The 19,702-nt window shown below is 36.7% G+C and overlaps 3 protein-coding genes across 31 annotated transcripts in view; 2 read left to right on the top strand and 1 right to left on the bottom strand.

Moving 5' to 3' along the window:
* LOC127847597 (uncharacterized) overlaps positions 1-19,702 on the top strand; it is a 188,530-nt gene that overhangs the window by 97,320 nt on the left and 71,508 nt on the right. The gene's annotated exons all lie outside the window — the stretch shown is intronic.
* LOC127847599 (protein PALS2-like) overlaps positions 1-19,702 on the top strand; it is a 195,271-nt gene that overhangs the window by 159,507 nt on the left and 16,062 nt on the right. The window lies entirely within an intron of this gene.
* LOC127847608 (uncharacterized) lies at positions 5,218-18,399 on the bottom strand. 25 transcript variants are annotated; one of them, XM_052379633.1, is made up of 10 exons: positions 17,870-18,399; positions 16,321-16,366; positions 15,207-15,307; positions 13,658-13,703; positions 12,544-12,644; positions 10,995-11,040; positions 9,881-9,981; positions 8,332-8,377; positions 7,217-7,317; positions 5,218-5,713 (listed from the first exon to the last, which is right to left on the bottom strand). In XM_052379633.1, the coding sequence occupies exons 1-10, from the start codon at positions 17,984-17,986 to the stop codon at positions 5,609-5,611; spliced, it is 810 nt and encodes a 269-aa protein (XP_052235593.1). In that variant the 5' UTR covers positions 17,987-18,399; the 3' UTR covers positions 5,218-5,608. The 25 variants fall into 25 exon arrangements, 8 of the variants coding, with proteins under 8 accessions (XP_052235593.1, XP_052235594.1, XP_052235598.1 ...); XM_052379634.1 differs by lacking the exons at positions 7,217-7,317; positions 8,332-8,377; XM_052379638.1 differs by lacking the exons at positions 8,332-8,377; positions 9,881-9,981.

The raw sequence follows: 19,702 nt of genomic DNA, 5'->3' as shown, positions 1-19,702 counted from the left end.
AGACGCAATTTTGCAAATCAGTATGGTTCAAGCTACGCTAGGAACCGTAACCCGTGACTGCCTGTCTGGATAACTGCAGTAAAATTAAACAGACGAATTGCTTAAAGCGTCTGATCTAACCCCTGCATCTGCCTGTTTTCACTGGTACACTACAAAGTGTGTATTTAACAGCTTGTAAGACAACGTTGACCAGTCTAGTGTTTATCATTGAAATCTGTACATATTTGCTGCGTTCAGGGAAAATGGGGCCTAATGCATGTGAAAGAAGATTAGCGTGTGCACACTTATTAGCCTGTGCAGTGCGCACAAGCTAATCAAGGACGACATTTCTGATTTTATAATGTTTTTCGTTTAAAGAGAGTCTCTGGTACTGGGATGACAATTAATGCATACGCACTAAGCCCAGTTTCCCCAAAATGAAGCTTAAATTATAATTTTTATTAATGATATAAAAAAATAAAACAAATCTGGACATGTGCTTGAAGACACACTCTTTATAAATTTGAATGCGTTGTGTTCATTTAAAACATGCAATATAAAAAGCTATAACATAATTTTTAAAACTGAGTTGCGTCTAAACTTGCACAACAGCGAACACCTACAGTGCCTTCAGCGCTTTGATACAAACATATTTATTATCTAGGTATATACAGTTTGAGTATGTGCCCATAATAATTAAACACCTTTTTAAAAATATTTCTATTGTCTAGGCAAATATCATTTGATTATATACCAATGATAGTTAAATACTTATATAAAAAGTAAAAACATGATGTCAATGATGGCCCTAAAACGCTGACCTGATATCAAGGGACACCCTTTACCCCTCTTGACCCTCATTCAATCGTGGCATTGATATTGACATACCCCTCTTGACCCTCATTTAATCGTGGCATTGATATTGACATACCCCTCTTGACCCTCATTCAATCGTGGCATTGATATTGACATACCCCTCTTGACCCTCATTCAATCGTGGCATTGATATTGACATACCCCTCTTGACCCTCATTCAATCGTGGCATTGATATTGACATACCCCTCTTGACCCTCATTCAATCGTGGCATTGATATTGACATACCCCTCTTGACCCTCATTCAATCGTGGCATTGATATTGACATACCCCTCTTGACCCTCATTCAAACATGGCATTGATATTGACATACCCCTCTTGACCCTCATTCAATCGTGGCATTGATATTGACATACCCCTCTTGACCCTCATTCAATCGTGGCATTGATATTGACATACCCCTCTTGACCCTCATTCAATCGTGGCATTGATATTGACATACCCCTCTTGACCCTCATTCAATCGTGGCATTGATATTGACATACCCCTCTTGACCCTCATTCAATCGTGGCATTGATATTGACATACCCCTCTTGACCCTCATTCAATCGTGGCATTGATATTGACATACCCCTCTTGACCCTCATTCAAACATGGCATTGATATTGACATACCCCTCTTGACCCTTATTCAAACATGGCATTGATATTGACATACCCCTCTTGACCCTCATTCAAACATGGCATTGATATTGACATACCCCTCTTGACCCTCATTCAAACATGGCATTGATATTGACATACCCCTCTTGACCCTCATTCAATCGTGGCATTGATATTGACATACCCCTCTTGACCCTCATTCAAACATGGCATTGATATTGACATACCCCTCTTGACCCTCATTCAAACATGGCATTGATATTGACATACCCCTTTTGACCCTCATTCAATCGTGGCATTGATATTGACATACCCCTCTTGACCCTCATTCAATCGTGGCATTGATATTGACATACCCCTCTTGACCCTCATTCAATCGTGGCATTGATATTGACATACCCCTCTTGACCCTCATTCAATCGTGGCATTGATATTGACATACCCCTCTTGACCCTCATTCAATCGTGGCATTGATATTGACATACCCCTCTTGACCCTCATTCAATCGTGGCATTGATATTGACATACCCCTCTTGACCCTCATTCAATCGTGGCATAGATATTGACATACCCCTCTTGACCCTCATTCAATCGTGGCATTGATATTGACATACCCCTCTTGACCCTCATTCAATCGTGGCATTGATATTGACATACCCCTCTTGACCCTCATTCAATCGTGGCATTGATATTGACATACCCCTCTTGACCCTCATTCAAACATGGCATTGATATTGACATACCCCTCTTGACCCTCATTCAATCGTGGCATTGATATTGACATACCCCTCTTGACCCTCATTCAATCGTGGCATTGATATTGACATACCCCTCTTGACCCTCATTCAATCGTGGCATTGATATTGACATACCCCTCTTGACCCTCATTCAATCGTGGCATTGATATTGACATACCCCTCTTGACCCTCATTCAAACATGGCATTGATATTGACAGGATCAGTATATTTTTACCAAGCTTAATCCAGATTGAATCTTGCATTTTACTTCTGTAGTGGTTATAGTGGTTTCATAAGATTTTACCTGGTGACCTTATTGTAAGCACATATGGTCGAGATTTGTTCTTGACTACATATGGCTTCTAGAAAGATTACAAGGGTTTTCTTAGATTTGATCTGATGACCTAGATGTTGGAGAAACTTGATTCAGATTCAAAATCGGTCTAGATGTTGTCACGTTAAGCGCTCTGACAAAGTTTTATCAAGATTTAGTTATAAATGAAATATGGGAACTTAAGTGGATACAGATTTGACCTCGTGACCCGATTATTTAATGCATGCCAACCAGATTCGTACTTGGCCTAGACATTGTCAAGATAAACAATCTGATCAAATTTCAATCAGATAAAGGCATACATGTTGGTAATATGTTTCCGGTAAGATTTGACCCGGTTACCTAGTTCTTTTTATAAAGGTCACGTAGTGTCGATCTCTTAATAAATAGTGCGATGATAACAGTTCTTGTTAAGTTTCATCGACATTGAGTCATTAATAATTGCTTATTCAGTGGTAAAAAGGTTTTTCTAAAATAAACCTATTGACGTAATTTTCATACGCACGTAGCCCTGATTAGAAATAGGTCTATATATTGTCAAGCAAAAACATTCTTTCAAAGTCTCATCAGGATTGAACAATAAATGAGCCAATATGGGTGTAACAAGTGTTTTCTAAGATTTGAGTGACCCAGTTTTGTGTTGCACGTTGCCAAGATTCCAATATAAGCCTTGGTGTTGTCAATATTAGCATTCTGACCGAGTGTCATCAACATTAGATAAAAAAGTGGCCAAAAGTGATATAACTAGCTACACACAAACTTATTGCAAAAGCTCATCATCGGCACCTTGTGCTCAGATGGACTAAACACAAGATGTATCAGTGTTTTGCTCTCCAGATACCAAATGAACGCGAGAACAAAATTTATTGTTATTCAGATATATCAGATAAGGGTATCACGTTTAAACGGTCGCGTTTCGTGTTTTTGGTCAAAAACGTTTACAAAAACTGTAAACGTTTAAACGACAGTCAATATCAATATAAATCAGTTTAGTTCATTACGTTACGACGTTGCAAAACTTGTTAACAGCTGCTGAAAAAGACTCGTATTAAAAATTATTTGTATCACGTGCACCACATGCCCCTTATTCACAATATCGTAAACATAACAATACACCATCTACCGACTAGACGTCTTGAATATTTAACGCGCGTCATCACGAAATTCCCGCCTTTTGTTGCATGAGCATGACCCGAATCGTCTTGACCATTCGACGCGCGTCGGCACGAAGTGCACGAGGAAATTTTTCCGACGTTTTCTTCATCGGCATTCATTTCAAGAGATATGGCGAACAATCTCCGTATAGGAATATTTTTACATAAATTGTAGTATGCATCTTTTGATGTACATCGTGTTAAGTAAATCATTGACAATTTTAAAACAGCTTTACACTTATTTAAGGAATGTTGGTTCGATATTAATTCGTCTTTGTTACAAAATATTACGGCATGTAAGTAGACAAAGTGTAACCCAATGGTTCGACAACGACGAGAACAGTTGGTTTTAATATGACGTCATTGCGCAAATGGAATATGCACTAAATATAACTTCCGGAAATAATTGCTACTTTCAGTTTGGAGATGCGATGACACTGATGCTTTTAAAAACGGACATAGGGATACCGTTTAAACGGTAACGTTTCGTTTATTCAATTTCGTTTAAACGTTTAGAAAAATCTGTAAGCGTGATACCCTTAGTGGTAAGTGCCCTTCTTATTACCCTATGCGAATTGCAAAGGTTGATCTTGCACGACACATTTTACACTTGCTATTAGTCCAGTTTTCCTAGAACGAGGCTAAATTACGACGCGCCGGTATTTGTTTAAATACTTGTTTACCCATTACAAAGTTTGTCCGTAAAGTTGCATTAATGTTTTAAACGGAAGTTTTATATCATGCTCGGATTAAATGCTTAATATGGAATATTGAAGACGAAAATCTCATGTTAGTAACCATGTATTCAAGGAGCGAGTTAAACGCACGTCTTTTGGCTATTTCGAAAGTAACTTTGACGCATTTCGTTGTTCGATGCTTTTCCTACAACAGTTCCCAAAGATAACAAGATCTGTCTCCATAGGATGACATATGCCCCCGATAAAAGCTTTGATAGAAGTTATGTGAATTTTTAGAAACCTAAACACATTTTTTCGAAATCTAAACGCGGACCCTAAGTTCAAGGTAAAGGTCTTAGGGGTCAAATTTGTGTGCGTATGGAAAGGCCTTGTCCATATACACATGCATACCAAATATGAATGTTGCATCTAAGCAGACATTATATATTATGTATATAATATGGTGAGGTAGAGAGAGGATATAGAGAGAGAGAGAGAGAGAGAGAGAGAGAGAGAGAGAGAGGGAGGGAGGGAGGAGGGAGGGAGGGATGAGGGAGGTGGAGTGAGGAGTGGGTATGGAGGCATTGAGGATTTAGAGATATCCTTCTTCGCTACTCTCTCTCTCGATATCTCTCTCTTCTCTCTTCTCTGCTCCTCTCTCTCTCTCTCTCGCTCTCTCGCCTCTCTAGCGAGAGAGAGACGAGAGAGAAATAAAGAGCATCGGAACCTAAACGCCAAGTGTGACGGACAGTGCGATCACCATATGCCCTCCTTCGGGGGCATAAAAAGGCATAAGATATTTTTTTATTAAATTATTTGCTGTATTTTCGACAAACAACAATTGAAATTATCGACGGTTAAGAAAGATAATTACTAGATCGCTAGTAACTGTAACAACTGTTAACAAAGTTAAAAAAGATAATATATGTAACACATATGGAAAGAAACTGTTAAAAAGTTCATAGAGATAATATACATTGTTTTCAACTCCCACAGGGTTGCTTTCCAGAAATATTCATTCGAAAAATATTGTTTTTATTTATTTTTATGTTTTCCTATTGTTACAGCCCACCTCAAATGATGGCATACAAATAAAATTAATATTATATCGCGTTTCACAATTTCCACCTGCAGCAAGATGAAACAAAACCTACCCCACGTGCTTAAGCATCCGGTCGTCAGAGATGAATGATTTTATCGTGAGCGTCCACAGAATAGTGTGAAATAATAACATGTACAATTTTAAATCTATATAAATCTATATAAGTGGCACACTACAGTTTTTTTAGTCTCGGCCAATCGCGTACACAAGCAGGAGCGAACCAATGTCTGGAAACTGGTCACCTCGCAAATCTGAAAATAAACCAAGCACATTGCCAGAATGGTTGAGGCTGTGCCTTCTGAAAAATCAGTAACATTCAAATCAAATGAGTTGGGGCAAACTGTTTTAGTATTGATTATTTCAAATCAAAACATCAGAATTATGTGTGTTTCCGAGCCTTTTTAAGCCAGTTTCAACAACAAACTGCCACTTTCCTGCAGAAGCAAGGTGCCTGGAAACCATGTTTTTACATTGGTAACTTACCAAGTACTAAACAGCAATGGAGAAAATTGGGGGTCAAAGGATTAGATTTTTTGTAATAGTTCAATGTCCGTACGCCCTTTCAAATTTCCAACAGAAATACTGACCGGAGCCAGCATTACACCTGTTTTCGAATTGCATTAATTCTACTTCCTGTATGCAGCTATAGTTAAAATACCAATGTTTTGGTAACTTACAAACATCCAAGAAAAATCACCACAACTCAAACCTGACATTCATTATTATTAAGACACTCAAAATGGTGCTTACTTGAGCAATGTTCTCTTTATTTAGAAATTTGACCGGGGCCAATTCGCATTGGTGGCTAAAAAGTGTGGTGTTCAGCCTTAAGGGCCAGCAAAGTCTTAGAACTGCAAAATATGGACTTGTTTTCTTGAAATTTGGACAAAAACAAGCAAATATAATACATTTTTGACCAAGTCTGAAGGCTTGTTTGTTATTCATAAAGCGTTTAATCCGACCCCTGTTTTCCCTTTTTTTCTATGCCATTTTCAGGGTCATTGTAGAAGTCATGGTAGTGAAAAGCTACCTCACAGAAACATATTGCAACAATTAAATGAAGTCTTAATCACATTGAGATGACAAATGGTAGTGCAGGTGACTTGGTCAGCCTTTAAATCATAACTTTATCAAAGAAACAACACAAAAACACGCAGTTTTGGGCCAATAAATACTTGGCGTTGCTTAGATTTTTACAGCTCTCACAACAAATGCACATGTTTTTGCTTAAAGTAATAAAAATATAAATAAATTGCATGCTTAGCATGATCTTGAAAGGCAAGTTAAGCATTTGTACCTTTAATCTGTTGTAAAAACACACCATTTAAGGCCCCTGTGAAGTAATCCCTTAAACAGGCCCATGCAAGGGAGATAACCCAATCATAGCATAAATAATTGGGGCTGACATATTGAGGACATACCCCTGATATGACACTAATGATTGCCTAAAAATTGACATCTGAGATAAATATTAATCCATATTTCTTGGAAACAGAAAAAGTAAAACTTCTAGTAAGCTCAGATCATTGTTAAAAGGCATACAACAATGTGTGGCACTTGCAAGAGTCACTTCTTCACAATAACTTTTTATTTGCTTATAAATATCATCAGTTGAATTGCGCACAATGGCGAAAAGTAAGTTATGGCGCAGTTATAGATTAAACAAAGCACGCAGGACATTTCGGTATAGACCAGGAAACACATTCCGACAAACATGCCAACATTTACCTAGCCCACTGAAGATGTCGTTTTACCTTCAGTAACTGCAACGGAGTGTCTTTCCGCTGACAAGGCTGTTGACGTATTTTAGTTCTTCTCCAGGGACTATCTTGCCTTACAAGCAAACGACTAAAACCTGAAATAAATGACATTCCACACTGATTTCAATGCGAAAGCATGCACAATGTTAACATGGAAACAATGTTAACAAGATTGTTACCAGGCCATAGGTCCTTAACCGTACTAAATTCTGCCCAAACGGCCATTTTGAATCATTGTTTTGATTGGATTCTTATATTGTTTGCTATAATTTTTGACATTATATGAATATAAAGCCCTTCTTCACCACAGAGTAGTAAGTTGTCCATACCGGCTACAAATTGAACACATTCTTCATACAGAACTGTTTGAGAATTGCAGAAACCAGTAAACATGATTCCGAATTACCTCCCTTGATTTACGAACAGTATTGGTCATACAATAGTGTTATGGGCAAACACTCTGTTAAAAAACAAAACCTTAGGAATATATAATTAAGCAAAAGCATGTTTCATGGGTGTTTGATCATTTTGGAAATTTGTCGTTTTACCTTAAAGGGATCTTTTCACGCTTTGGTAAATTGACAAAATTGAAAAAAGTTGTTTCAGATTCGTAAGTTTTCGTTTTAGTTATGATATTTGTGAGGAAACAGTAATACTGAACATTAACCATGCCCTAATATAGCCATTATATGCATCTTTTGATGATTTTAAAACCTAAAAATTATAAAGCGTTGCAACGCGAAACGATTGAATAATTTGGAGAGTTCTGTTTTTGTCGTTAAATTTTGTGAAACTACAAAGATTGCTTATATAAGGTATAAAATACGTCACGAATGTATACTCGGCGGAATAGCTCAGTAGGCTAGAGCGTTTTTACTTCAGGACTCTGGCAGGACTCCAGGGGTCACTGGTTCGAAACCTGCTCCGGGCAATGTTCTTTTCCTTTTTTAAATTTTTTTCTTGATTTTTTACTGGAGCTTTTACGATCCAATGTTTACATTTATCAATATAAAGCATTTAATGAATAAGTTAAAAAATGCCAAAATCTGTGAAAAGGCCCCTTTAAGGTGGCACACTACAGTTTTTTTTAGTCTCGGCCAATCGCGTACACAAGCAGGAGCGAACCAATGTCTGGAAACTGGTCACCTCGCAAATCTGAAAATAAACCAAGCACATTGCCAGAATGGTTGAAGCTGTGCTTTCTGAAAAATCAGTAACATTCAAATCAAATGAGTTGGGGCAAAATGTTTTAGTATTGATTATTTCAAATCAAAACATCAGAATTATGTGTGTTTCCGAGCCTTTTTAAGCCAGTTTCAACAACAAACTGCCACTTTCCTGCAGAAGCAAGGTGCCTGGAAACCATGTTTTTACATTGGTAACTTACCAAGTACTAAACAGCAATGGAGAAAATTGGGGGTCAAAGGATTAGATTTTTTGTAATAGTTCAATGTCCGTACGCCCTTTCAAATTTCCAACAGAAATACTGACCGGAGCCAGCATTACACCTGTTTTCGAATTGCATTAATTCTACTTCCTGTATGCAGCTATAGTTAAAATACCAATGTTTTGGTAACTTACAAACATCCAAGAAAAATCACCACAACTCAAACCTGACATTCATTATTATTAAGACACTCAAAATGGTGCTTACTTGAGCAATGTTCTCTTTATTTAGAAATTTGACCGGGGCCAATTCGCATTGGTGGCTAAAAAGTGTGGTGTTCAGCCTTAAGGGCCAGCAAAGTCTTAGAACTGCAAAATATGGACTTGTTTTCTTGAAATTTGGACAAAAACAAGCAAATATAATACATTTTTGACCAAGTCTGAAGGCTTGTTTGTTATTCATAAAGCGTTTAATCCGACCCCTGTTTTCCCTTTTTTTCTATGCCATTTTCAGGGTCATTGTAGAAGTCATGGTAGTGAAAAGCTACCTCACAGAAACATATTGCAACAATTAAATGAAGTCTTAATCACATTGAGATGACAAATGGTAGTGCAGGTGACTTGGTCAGCCTTTAAATCATAACTTTATCAAAGAAACAACACAAAAACACGCAGTTTTGGGCCAATAAATACTTGGCGTTGCTTAGATTTTTACAGCTCTCACAATAAATGCACATGTTTTTGCTTAAAGTAATAAAAATATAAATAAATTGCATGCTTAGCATGATCTTGAAAGGCAAGTTAAGCATTTGTACCTTTAATCTGTTGTAAAAACACACCATTTAAGGCCCCTGTGAAGTAATCCCTTAAACAGGCCCATGCAAGGGAGATAACCCAATCATAGCATAAATAATTGGGGCTGACATATTGAGGACATACCCCTGATATGACACTAATGATTGCCTAAAAATTGACATCTGAGATAAATATTAATCCATATTTCTTGGAAACAGAAAAAGTAAAACTTCTAGTAAGCTCAGATCATTGTTAAAAGGCATACAACAATGTGTGGCACTTGCAAGAGTCACTTCTTCACAATAACTTTTTATTTGCTTATAAATATCATCAGTTGAATTGCGCACAATGGCGAAAAGTAAGTTATGGCGCAGTTATAGATTAAACAAAGCACGCAGGACATTTCGGTATAGACCAGGAAACACATTCCGACAAACATGCCAACATTTACCTAGCCCACTGAAGATGTCGTTTTACCTTCAGTAACTGCAACGGAGTGTCTTTCCGCTGACAAGGCTGTTGACGTATTTTAGTTCTTCTCCAGGGACTATCTTGCCTTACAAGCAAACGACTAAAACCTGAAATAAATGACATTCCACACTGATTTCAATGCGAAAGCATGCACAATGTTAACATGGAAACAATGTTAACAAGATTGTTACCAGGCCATAGGTCCTTAACCGTACTAAATTCTGCCCAAACGGCCATTTTGAATCATTGTTTTGATTGGATTCTTATATTGTTTGCTATAATTTTTGACATTATATGAATATAAAGCCCTTCTTCACCACAGAGTAGTAAGTTGTCCATACCGGCTACAAATTGAACACATTCTTCATACAGAACTGTTTGAGAATTGCAGAAACCAGTAAACATGATTCCGAATTACCTCCCTTGATTTACGAACAGTATTGGTCATACAATAGTGTTATGGGCAAACACTCTGTTAAAAAACAAAACCTTAGGAATATATAATTAAGCAAAAGCATGTTTCATGGGTGTTTGATCATTTTGGAAATTTGTCGTTTTACCTTAAAGGGATCTTTTCACGCTTTGGTAAATTGACAAAATTGAAAAAAGTTGTTTCAGATTCGTAAGTTTTCGTTTTAGTTATGATATTTGTGAGGAAACAGTAATACTGAACATTAACCATGCCCTAATATAGCCATTATATGCATCTTTTGATGATTTTAAAACCTAAAAATTATAAAGCGTTGCAACGCGAAACGATTGAATAATTTGGAGAGTTCTGTTTTTGTCGTTAAATTTTGTGAAACTACAAAGATTGCTTATATAAGGTATAAAATACGTCACGAATGTATACTCGGCGGAATAGCTCAGTAGGCTAGAGCGTTTTTACTTCAGGACTCTGGCAGGACTCCAGGGGTCACTGGTTCGAAACCTGCTCCGGGCAATGTTCTTTTCCTTTTTTAAATTTTTTTCTTGATTTTTTACTGGAGCTTTTACGATCCAATGTTTACATTTATCAATATAAAGCATTTAATGAATAAGTTAAAAAATGCCAAAATCTGTGAAAAGGCCCCTTTAAGGTGGCACACTACAGTTTTTTTAGTCTCGGCCAATCGCGTACACAAGCAGGAGCGAACCAATGTCTGGAAACTGGTCACCTCGCAAATCTGAAAATAAACCAAGCACATTGCCAGAATGGTTGAGGCTGTGCCTTCTGAAAAATCAGTAACATTCAAATCAAATGAGTTGGGGCAAAATGTTTTAGTATTGATTATTTCAAATCAAAACATCAGAATTATGTGTGTTTCCGAGCCTTTTTAAGCCAGTTTCAACAACAAACTGCCACTTTCCTGCAGAAGCAAGGTGCCTGGAAACCATGTTTTTACATTGGTAACTTACCAAGTACTAAACAGCAATGGAGAAAATTGGGGGTCAAAGGATTAGATTTTTTGTAATAGTTCAATGTCCGTACGCCCTTTCAAATTTCCAACAGAAATACTGACCGGAGCCAGCATTACACCTGTTTTCGAATTGCATTAATTCTACTTCCTGTATGCAGCTATAGTTAAAATACCAATGTTTTGGTAACTTACAAACATCCAAGAAAAATCACCACAACTCAAACCTGACATTCATTATTATTAAGACACTCAAAATGGTGCTTACTTGAGCAATGTTCTCTTTATTTAGAAATTTGACCGGGGCCAATTCGCATTGGTGGCTAAAAAGTGTGGTGTTCAGCCTTAAGGGCCAGCAAAGTCTTAGAACTGCAAAATATGGACTTGTTTTCTTGAAATTTGGACAAAAACAAGCAAATATAATACATTTTTGACCAAGTCTGAAGGCTTGTTTGTTATTCATAAAGCGTTTAATCCGACCCCTGTTTTCCCTTTTTTTCTATGCCATTTTCAGGGTCATTGTAGAAGTCATGGTAGTGAAAAGCTACCTCACAGAAACATATTGCAACAATTAAATGAAGTCTTAATCACATTGAGATGACAAATGGTAGTGCAGGTGACTTGGTCAGCCTTTAAATCATAACTTTATCAAAGAAACAACACAAAAACACGCAGTTTTGGGCCAATAAATACTTGGCGTTGCTTAGATTTTTACAGCTCTCACAATAAATGCACATGTTTTTGCTTAAAGTAATAAAAATATAAATAAATTGCATGCTTAGCATGATCTTGAAAGGCAAGTTAAGCATTTGTACCTTTAATCTGTTGTAAAAACACACCATTTAAGGCCCCTGTGAAGTAATCCCTTAAACAGGCCCATGCAAGGGAGATAACCCAATCATAGCATAAATAATTGGGGCTGACATATTGAGGACATACCCCTGATATGACACTAATGATTGCCTAAAAATTGACATCTGAGATAAATATTAATCCATATTTCTTGGAAACAGAAAAAGTAAAACTTCTAGTAAGCTCAGATCATTGTTAAAAGGCATACAACAATGTGTGGCACTTGCAAGAGTCACTTCTTCACAATAACTTTTTATTTGCTTATAAATATCATCAGTTGAATTGCGCACAATGGCGAAAAGTAAGTTATGGCGCAGTTATAGATTAAACAAAGCACGCAGGACATTTCGGTATAGACCAGGAAACACATTCCGACAAACATGCCAACATTTACCTAGCCCACTGAAGATGTCGTTTTACCTTCAGTAACTGCAACGGAGTGTCTTTCCGCTGACAAGGCTGTTGACGTATTTTAGTTCTTCTCCAGGGACTATCTTGCCTTACAAGCAAACGACTAAAACCTGAAATAAATGACATTCCACACTGATTTCAATGCGAAAGCATGCACAATGTTAACATGGAAACAATGTTAACAAGATTGTTACCAGGCCATAGGTCCTTAACCGTACTAAATTCTGCCCAAACGGCCATTTTGAATCATTGTTTTGATTGGATTCTTATATTGTTTGCTATAATTTTTGACATTATATGAATATAAAGCCCTTCTTCACCACAGAGTAGTAAGTTGTCCATACCGGCTACAAATTGAACACATTCTTCATACAGAACTGTTTGAGAATTGCAGAAACCAGTAAACATGATTCCGAATTACCTCCCTTGATTTACGAACAGTATTGGTCATACAATAGTGTTATGGGCAAACACTCTGTTAAAAAACAAAACCTTAGGAATATATAATTAAGCAAAAGCATGTTTCATGGGTGTTTGATCATTTTGGAAATTTGTCGTTTTACCTTAAAGGGATCTTTTCACGCTTTGGTAAATTGACAAAATTGAAAAAAGTTGTTTCAGATTCGTAAGTTTTCGTTTTAGTTATGATATTTGTGAGGAAACAGTAATACTGAACATTAACCATGCCCTAATATAGCCATTATATGCATCTTTTGATGATTTTAAAACCTAAAAATTATAAAGCGTTGCAACGCGAAACGATTGAATAATTTGGAGAGTTCTGTTTTTGTCGTTAAATTTTGTGAAACTACAAAGATTGCTTATATAAGGTATAAAATACGTCACGAATGTATACTCGGCGGAATAGCTCAGTAGGCTAGAGCGTTTTTACTTCAGGACTCTGGCAGGACTCCAGGGGTCACTGGTTCGAAACCTGCTCCGGGCAATGTTCTTTTCCTTTTTTAAATTTTTTTCTTGATTTTTTACTGGAGCTTTTACGATCCAATGTTTACATTTATCAATATAAAGCATTTAATGAATAAGTTAAAAAATGCCAAAATCTGTGAAAAGGCCCCTTTAAGGTGGCACACTACAGTTTTTTTAGTCTCGGCCAATCGCGTACACAAGCAGGAGCGAACCAATGTCTGGAAACTGGTCACCTCGCAAATCTGAAAATAAACCAAGCACATTGCCAGAATGGTTGAGGCTGTGCCTTCTGAAAAATCAGTAACATTCAAATCAAATGAGTTGGGGCAAAATGTTTTAGTATTGATTATTTCAAATCAAAACATCAGAATTATGTGTGTTTCCGAGCCTTTTTAAGCCAGTTTCAACAACAAACTGCCACTTTCCTGCAGAAGCAAGGTGCCTGGAAACCATGTTTTTACATTGGTAACTTACCAAGTACTAAACAGCAATGGAGAAAATTGGGGGTCAAAGGATTAGATTTTTTGTAATAGTTCAATGTCCGTACGCCCTTTCAAATTTCCAACAGAAATACTGACCGGAGCCAGCATTACACCTGTTTTCGAATTGCATTAATTCTACTTCCTGTATGCAGCTATAGTTAAAATACCAATGTTTTGGTAACTTACAAACATCCAAGAAAAATCACCACAACTCAAACCTGACATTCATTATTATTAAGACACTCAAAATGGTGCTTACTTGAGCAATGTTCTCTTTATTTAGAAATTTGACCGGGGCCAATTCGCATTGGTGGCTAAAAAGTGTGGTGTTCAGCCTTAAGGGCCAGCAAAGTCTTAGAACTGCAAAATATGGACTTGTTTTCTTGAAATTTGGACAAAAACAAGCAAATATAATACATTTTTGACCAAGTCTGAAGGCTTGTTTGTTATTCATAAAGCGTTTAATCCGACCCCTGTTTTCCCTTTTTTTCTATGCCATTTTCAGGGTCATTGTAGAAGTCATGGTAGTGAAAAGCTACCTCACAGAAACATATTGCAACAATTAAATGAAGTCTTAATCACATTGAGATGACAAATGGTAGTGCAGGTGACTTGGTCAGCCTTTAAATCATAACTTTATCAAAGAAACAACACAAAAACACGCAGTTTTGGGCCAATAAATACTTGGCGTTGCTTAGATTTTTACAGCTCTCACAATAAATGCACATGTTTTTGCTTAAAGTAATAAAAATATAAATAAATTGCATGCTTAGCATGATCTTGAAAGGCAAGTTAAGCATTTGTACCTTTAATCTGTTGTAAAAACACACCATTTAAGGCCCCTGTGAAGTAATCCCTTAAACAGGCCCATGCAAGGGAGATAACCCAATCATAGCATAAATAATTGGGGCTGACATATTGAGGACATACCCCTGATATGACACTAATGATTGCCTAAAAATTGACATCTGAGATAAATATTAATCCATATTTCTTGGAAACAGAAAAAGTAAAACTTCTAGTAAGCTCAGATCATTGTTAAAAGGCATACAACAATGTGTGGCACTTGCAAGAGTCACTTCTTCACAATAACTTTTTATTTGCTTATAAATATCATCAGTTGAATTGCGCACAATGGCGAAAAGTAAGTTATGGCGCAGTTATAGATTAAACAAAGCACGCAGGACATTTCGGTATAGACCAGGAAACACATTCCGACAAACATGCCAACATTTACCTAGCCCACTGAAGATGTCGTTTTACCTTCAGTAACTGCAACGGAGTGTCTTTCCGCTGACAAGGCTGTTGACGTATTTTAGTTCTTCTCCAGGGACTATCTTGCCTTACAAGCAAACGACTAAAACCTGAAATAAATGACATTCCACACTGATTTCAATGCGAAAGCATGCACAATGTTAACATGGAAACAATGTTAACAAGATTGTTACCAGGCCATAGGTCCTTAACCGTACTAAATTCTGCCCAAACGGCCATTTTGAATCATTGTTTTGATTGGATTCTTATATTGTTTGCTATAATTTTTGACATTATATGAATATAAAGCCCTTCTTCACCACAGAGTAGTAAGTTGTCCATACCGGCTACAAATTGAACACATTCTTCATACAGAACTGTTTGAGAATTGCAGAAACCAGTAAACATGATTCCGAATTACCTCCCTTGATTTACGAACAGTATTGGTCATACAATAGTGTTATGGGCAAACACTCTGTTAAAAAACAAAACCTTAGGAATATATAATTAAGCAAAAGCATGTTTCATGGGTGTTTGATCATTTTGGAAATTTGTCGTTTTACCTTAAAGGGATCTTTTCACGCTTTGGTAAATTGACAAAATTGAAAAAAGTTGTTTCAGATTCGTAAGTTTTCGTTTTAGTTATGATATTTGTGAGGAAACAGTAATACTGAACATTAACCATGCCCTAATATAGCCATTATATGCATCTTTTGATGATTTTAAAACCTAAAAATTATAAAGCGTTGCAACGCGAAACGATTGAATAATTTGGAGAGTTCTGTTTTTGTCGTTAAATTTTGTGAAACTACAAAGATTGCTTATATAAGGTATAAAATACGTCACGAATGTATACTCGGCGGAATAGCTCAGTAGGCTAGAGCGTTTTTACTTCAGGACTCTGGCAGGACTCCAGGGGTCACTGGTTCGAAACCTGCTCCGGGCAATGTTCTTTTCCTTTTTTAAATTTTTTTCTTGATTTTTTACTGGAGCTTTTACGATCCAATGTTTACATTTATCAATATAAAGCATTTAATGAATAAGTTAAAAAATGCCAAAATCTGTGAAAAGGCCCCTTTAAGGTGGCACACTACAGTTTTTTTAGTCTCGGCCAATCGCGTACACAAGCAGGAGCGAACCAATGTCTGGAAACTGGTCACCTCGCAAATCTGAAAATAAACCAAGCACATTGCCAGAATGGTTGAGGCTGTGCCTTCTGAAAAATCAGTAACATTCAAATCAAATGAGTTGGGGCAAAATGTTTTAGTATTGATTATTTCAAATCAAAACATCAGAATTATGTGTGTTTCCGAGCCTTTTTAAGCCAGTTTCAACAACAAACTGCCACTTTCCTGCAGAAGCAAGGTGCCTGGAAACCATGTTTTTACATTGGTAACTTACCAAGTACTAAACAGCAATGGAGAAAATTGGGGGTCAAAGGATTAGATTTTTTGTAATAGTTCAATGTCCGTACGCCCTTTCAAATTTCCAACAGAAATACTGACCGGAGCCAGCATTACACCTGTTTTCGAATTGCATTAATTCTACTTCCTGTATGCAGCTATAGTTAAAATACCAATGTTTTGGTAACTTACAAACATCCAAGAAAAATCACCACAACTCAAACCTGACATTCATTATTATTAAGACACTCAAAATGGTGCTTACTTGAGCAATGTTCTCTTTATTTAGAAATTTGACCGGGGCCAATTCGCATTGGTGGCTAAAAAGTGTGGTGTTCAGCCTTAAGGGCCAGCAAAGTCTTAGAACTGCAAAATATGGACTTGTTTTCTTGAAATTTGGACAAAAACAAGCAAATATAATACATTTTTGACCAAGTCTGAAGGCTTGTTTGTTATTCATAAAGCGTTTAATCCGACCCCTGTTTTCCCTTTTTTTCTATGCCATTTTCAGGGTCATTGTAGAAGTCATGGTAGTGAAAAGCTACCTCACAGAAACATATTGCAACAATTAAATGAAGTCTTAATCACATTGAGATGACAAATGGTAGTGCAGGTGACTTGGTCAGCCTTTAAATCATAACTTTATCAAAGAAACAACACAAAAACACGCAGTTTTGGGCCAATAAATACTTGGCGTTGCTTAGATTTTTACAGCTCTCACAATAAATGCACATGTTTTTGCTTAAAGTAATAAAAATATAAATAAATTGCATGCTTAGCATGATCTTGAAAGGCAAGTTAAGCATTTGTACCTTTAATCTGTTGTAAAAACACACCATTTAAGGCCCCTGTGAAGTAATCCCTTAAACAGGCCCATGCAAGGGAGATAACCCAATCATAGCATAAATAATTGGGGCTGACATATTGAGGACATACCCCTGATATGACACTAATGATTGCCTAAAAATTGACATCTGAGATAAATATTAATCCATATTTCTTGGAAACAGAAAAAGTAAAACTTCTAGTAAGCTCAGATCATTGTTAAAAGGCATACAACAATGTGTGGCACTTGCAAGAGTCACTTCTTCACAATAACTTTTTATTTGCTTATAAATATCATCAGTTGAATTGCGCACAATGGCGAAAAGTAAGTTATGGCGCAGTTATAGATTAAACAAAGCACGCAGGACATTTCGGTATAGACCAGGAAACACATTCCGACAAACATGCCAACATTTACCTAGCCCACTGAAGATGTCGTTTTACCTTCAGTAACTGCAACGGAGTGTCTTTCCGCTGACAAGGCTGTTGACGTATTTTAGTTCTTCTCCAGGGACTATCTTGCCTTACAAGCAAACGACTAAAACCTGAAATAAATGACATTCCACACTGATTTCAATGCGAAAGCATGCACAATGTTAACATGGAAACAATGTTAACAAGATTGTTACCAGGCCATAGGTCCTTAACCGTACTAAATTCTGCCCAAACGGCCATTTTGAATCATTGTTTTGATTGGATTCTTATATTGTTTGCTATAATTTTTGACATTATATGAATATAAAGCCCTTCTTCACCACAGAGTAGTAAGTTGTCCATACCGGCTACAAATTGAACACATTCTTCATACAGAACTGTTTGAGAATTGCAGAAACCAGTAAACATGATTCCGAATTACCTCCCTTGATTTACGAACAGTATTGGTCATACAATAGTGTTATGGGCAAACACTCTGTTAAAAAACAAAACCTTAGGAATATATAATTAAGCAAAAGCATGTTTCATGGGTGTTTGATCATTTTGGAAATTTGTCGTTTTACCTTAAAGGGATCTTTTCACGCTTTGGTAAATTGACAAAATTGAAAAAAGTTGTTTCAGATTCGTAAGTTTTCGTTTTAGTTATGATATTTGTGAGGAAACAGTAATACTGAACATTAACCATGCCCTAATATAGCCATTATATGCATCTTTTGATGATTTTAAAACCTAAAAATTATAAAGCGTTGCAACGCGAAACGATTGAATAATTTGGAGAGTTCTGTTTTTGTCGTTAAATTTTGTGAAACTACAAAGATTGCTTATATAAGGTATAAAATACGTCACGAATGTATACTCGGCGGAATAGCTCAGTAGGCTAGAGCGTTTTTACTTCAGGACTCTGGCAGGACTCCAGGGGTCACTGGTTCGAAACCTGCTCCGGGCAATGTTCTTTTCCTTTTTTAAATTTTTTTCTTGATTTTTTACTGGAGCTTTTACGATCCAATGTTTACATTTATCAATATAAAGCATTTAATGAATAAGTTAAAAAATGCCAAAATCTGTGAAAAGGCCCCTTTAAGGTGGCACACTACAGTTTTTTTAGTCTCGGCCAATCGCGTACACAAGCAGGAGCGAACCAATGTCTGGAAACTGGTCACCTCGCAAATCTGAAAATAAACCAAGCACATTGCCAGAATGGTTGAGGCTGTGCCTTCTGAAAAATCAGTAACATTCAAATCAAATGAGTTGGGGCAAAATGTTTTAGTATTGATTATTTCAAATCAAAACATCAGAATTATGTGTGTTTCCGAGCCTTTTTAAGCCAGTTTCAACAACAAACTGCCACTTTCCTGCAGAAGCAAGGTGCCTGGAAACCATGTTTTTACATTGGTAACTTACCAAGTACTAAACAGCAATGGAGAAAATTGGGGGTCAAAGGATTAGATTTTTTGTAATAGTTCAATGTCCGTACGCCCTTTCAAATTTCCAACAGAAATACTGACCGGAGCCAGCATTACACCTGTTTTCGAATTGCATTAATTCTACTTCCTGTATGCAGCTATAGTTAAAATACCAATGTTTTGGTAACTTACAAACATCCAAGAAAAATCACCACAACTCAAACCTGACATTCATTATTATTAAGACACTCAAAATGGTGCTTACTTGAGCAATGTTCTCTTTATTTAGAAATTTGACCGGGGCCAATTCGCATTGGTGGCTAAAAAGTGTGGTGTGCAGCCATAATTACTCACACTTGAGAAATTCGTGTTTGAAAAATTCTTGTTTTAAAATTATTGCGTTTGAAAAGTATTCACTTGTTGATGTAGCACACCAAAT

Source organism: Dreissena polymorpha, chromosome 10, assembly GCF_020536995.1.
Source record: "Dreissena polymorpha isolate Duluth1 chromosome 10, UMN_Dpol_1.0, whole genome shotgun sequence".
Lineage (NCBI taxonomy): Eukaryota > Metazoa > Mollusca > Bivalvia > Myida > Dreissenidae > Dreissena > Dreissena polymorpha.
Note: the sequence above shows the minus strand (reverse complement) of the source record. Positions and strands in the feature narration are given on the sequence as shown.

Excerpts from the sequence above, each read along its gene's own strand:
- LOC127847608 (XM_052379633.1), bottom strand. The coding sequence starts at position 17,986 with ATGTCATTTATTTCAGGTTTTAGTCGTTTGCTTGTAAGGCAAGATAGT. Across the intron at positions 8,378-9,880 it reads CTCCGTTGCAGTTACTGAAG|ATTTGCGAGGTGACCAGTTT; the intron begins GTAAAACGACAT and ends GTTTATTTTCAG. Across the intron at positions 7,318-8,331 it reads ATTGGTTCGCTCCTGCTTGT|GTTTTAGTCGTTTGCTTGTA; the intron begins GTACGCGATTGG and ends CATTTATTTCAG.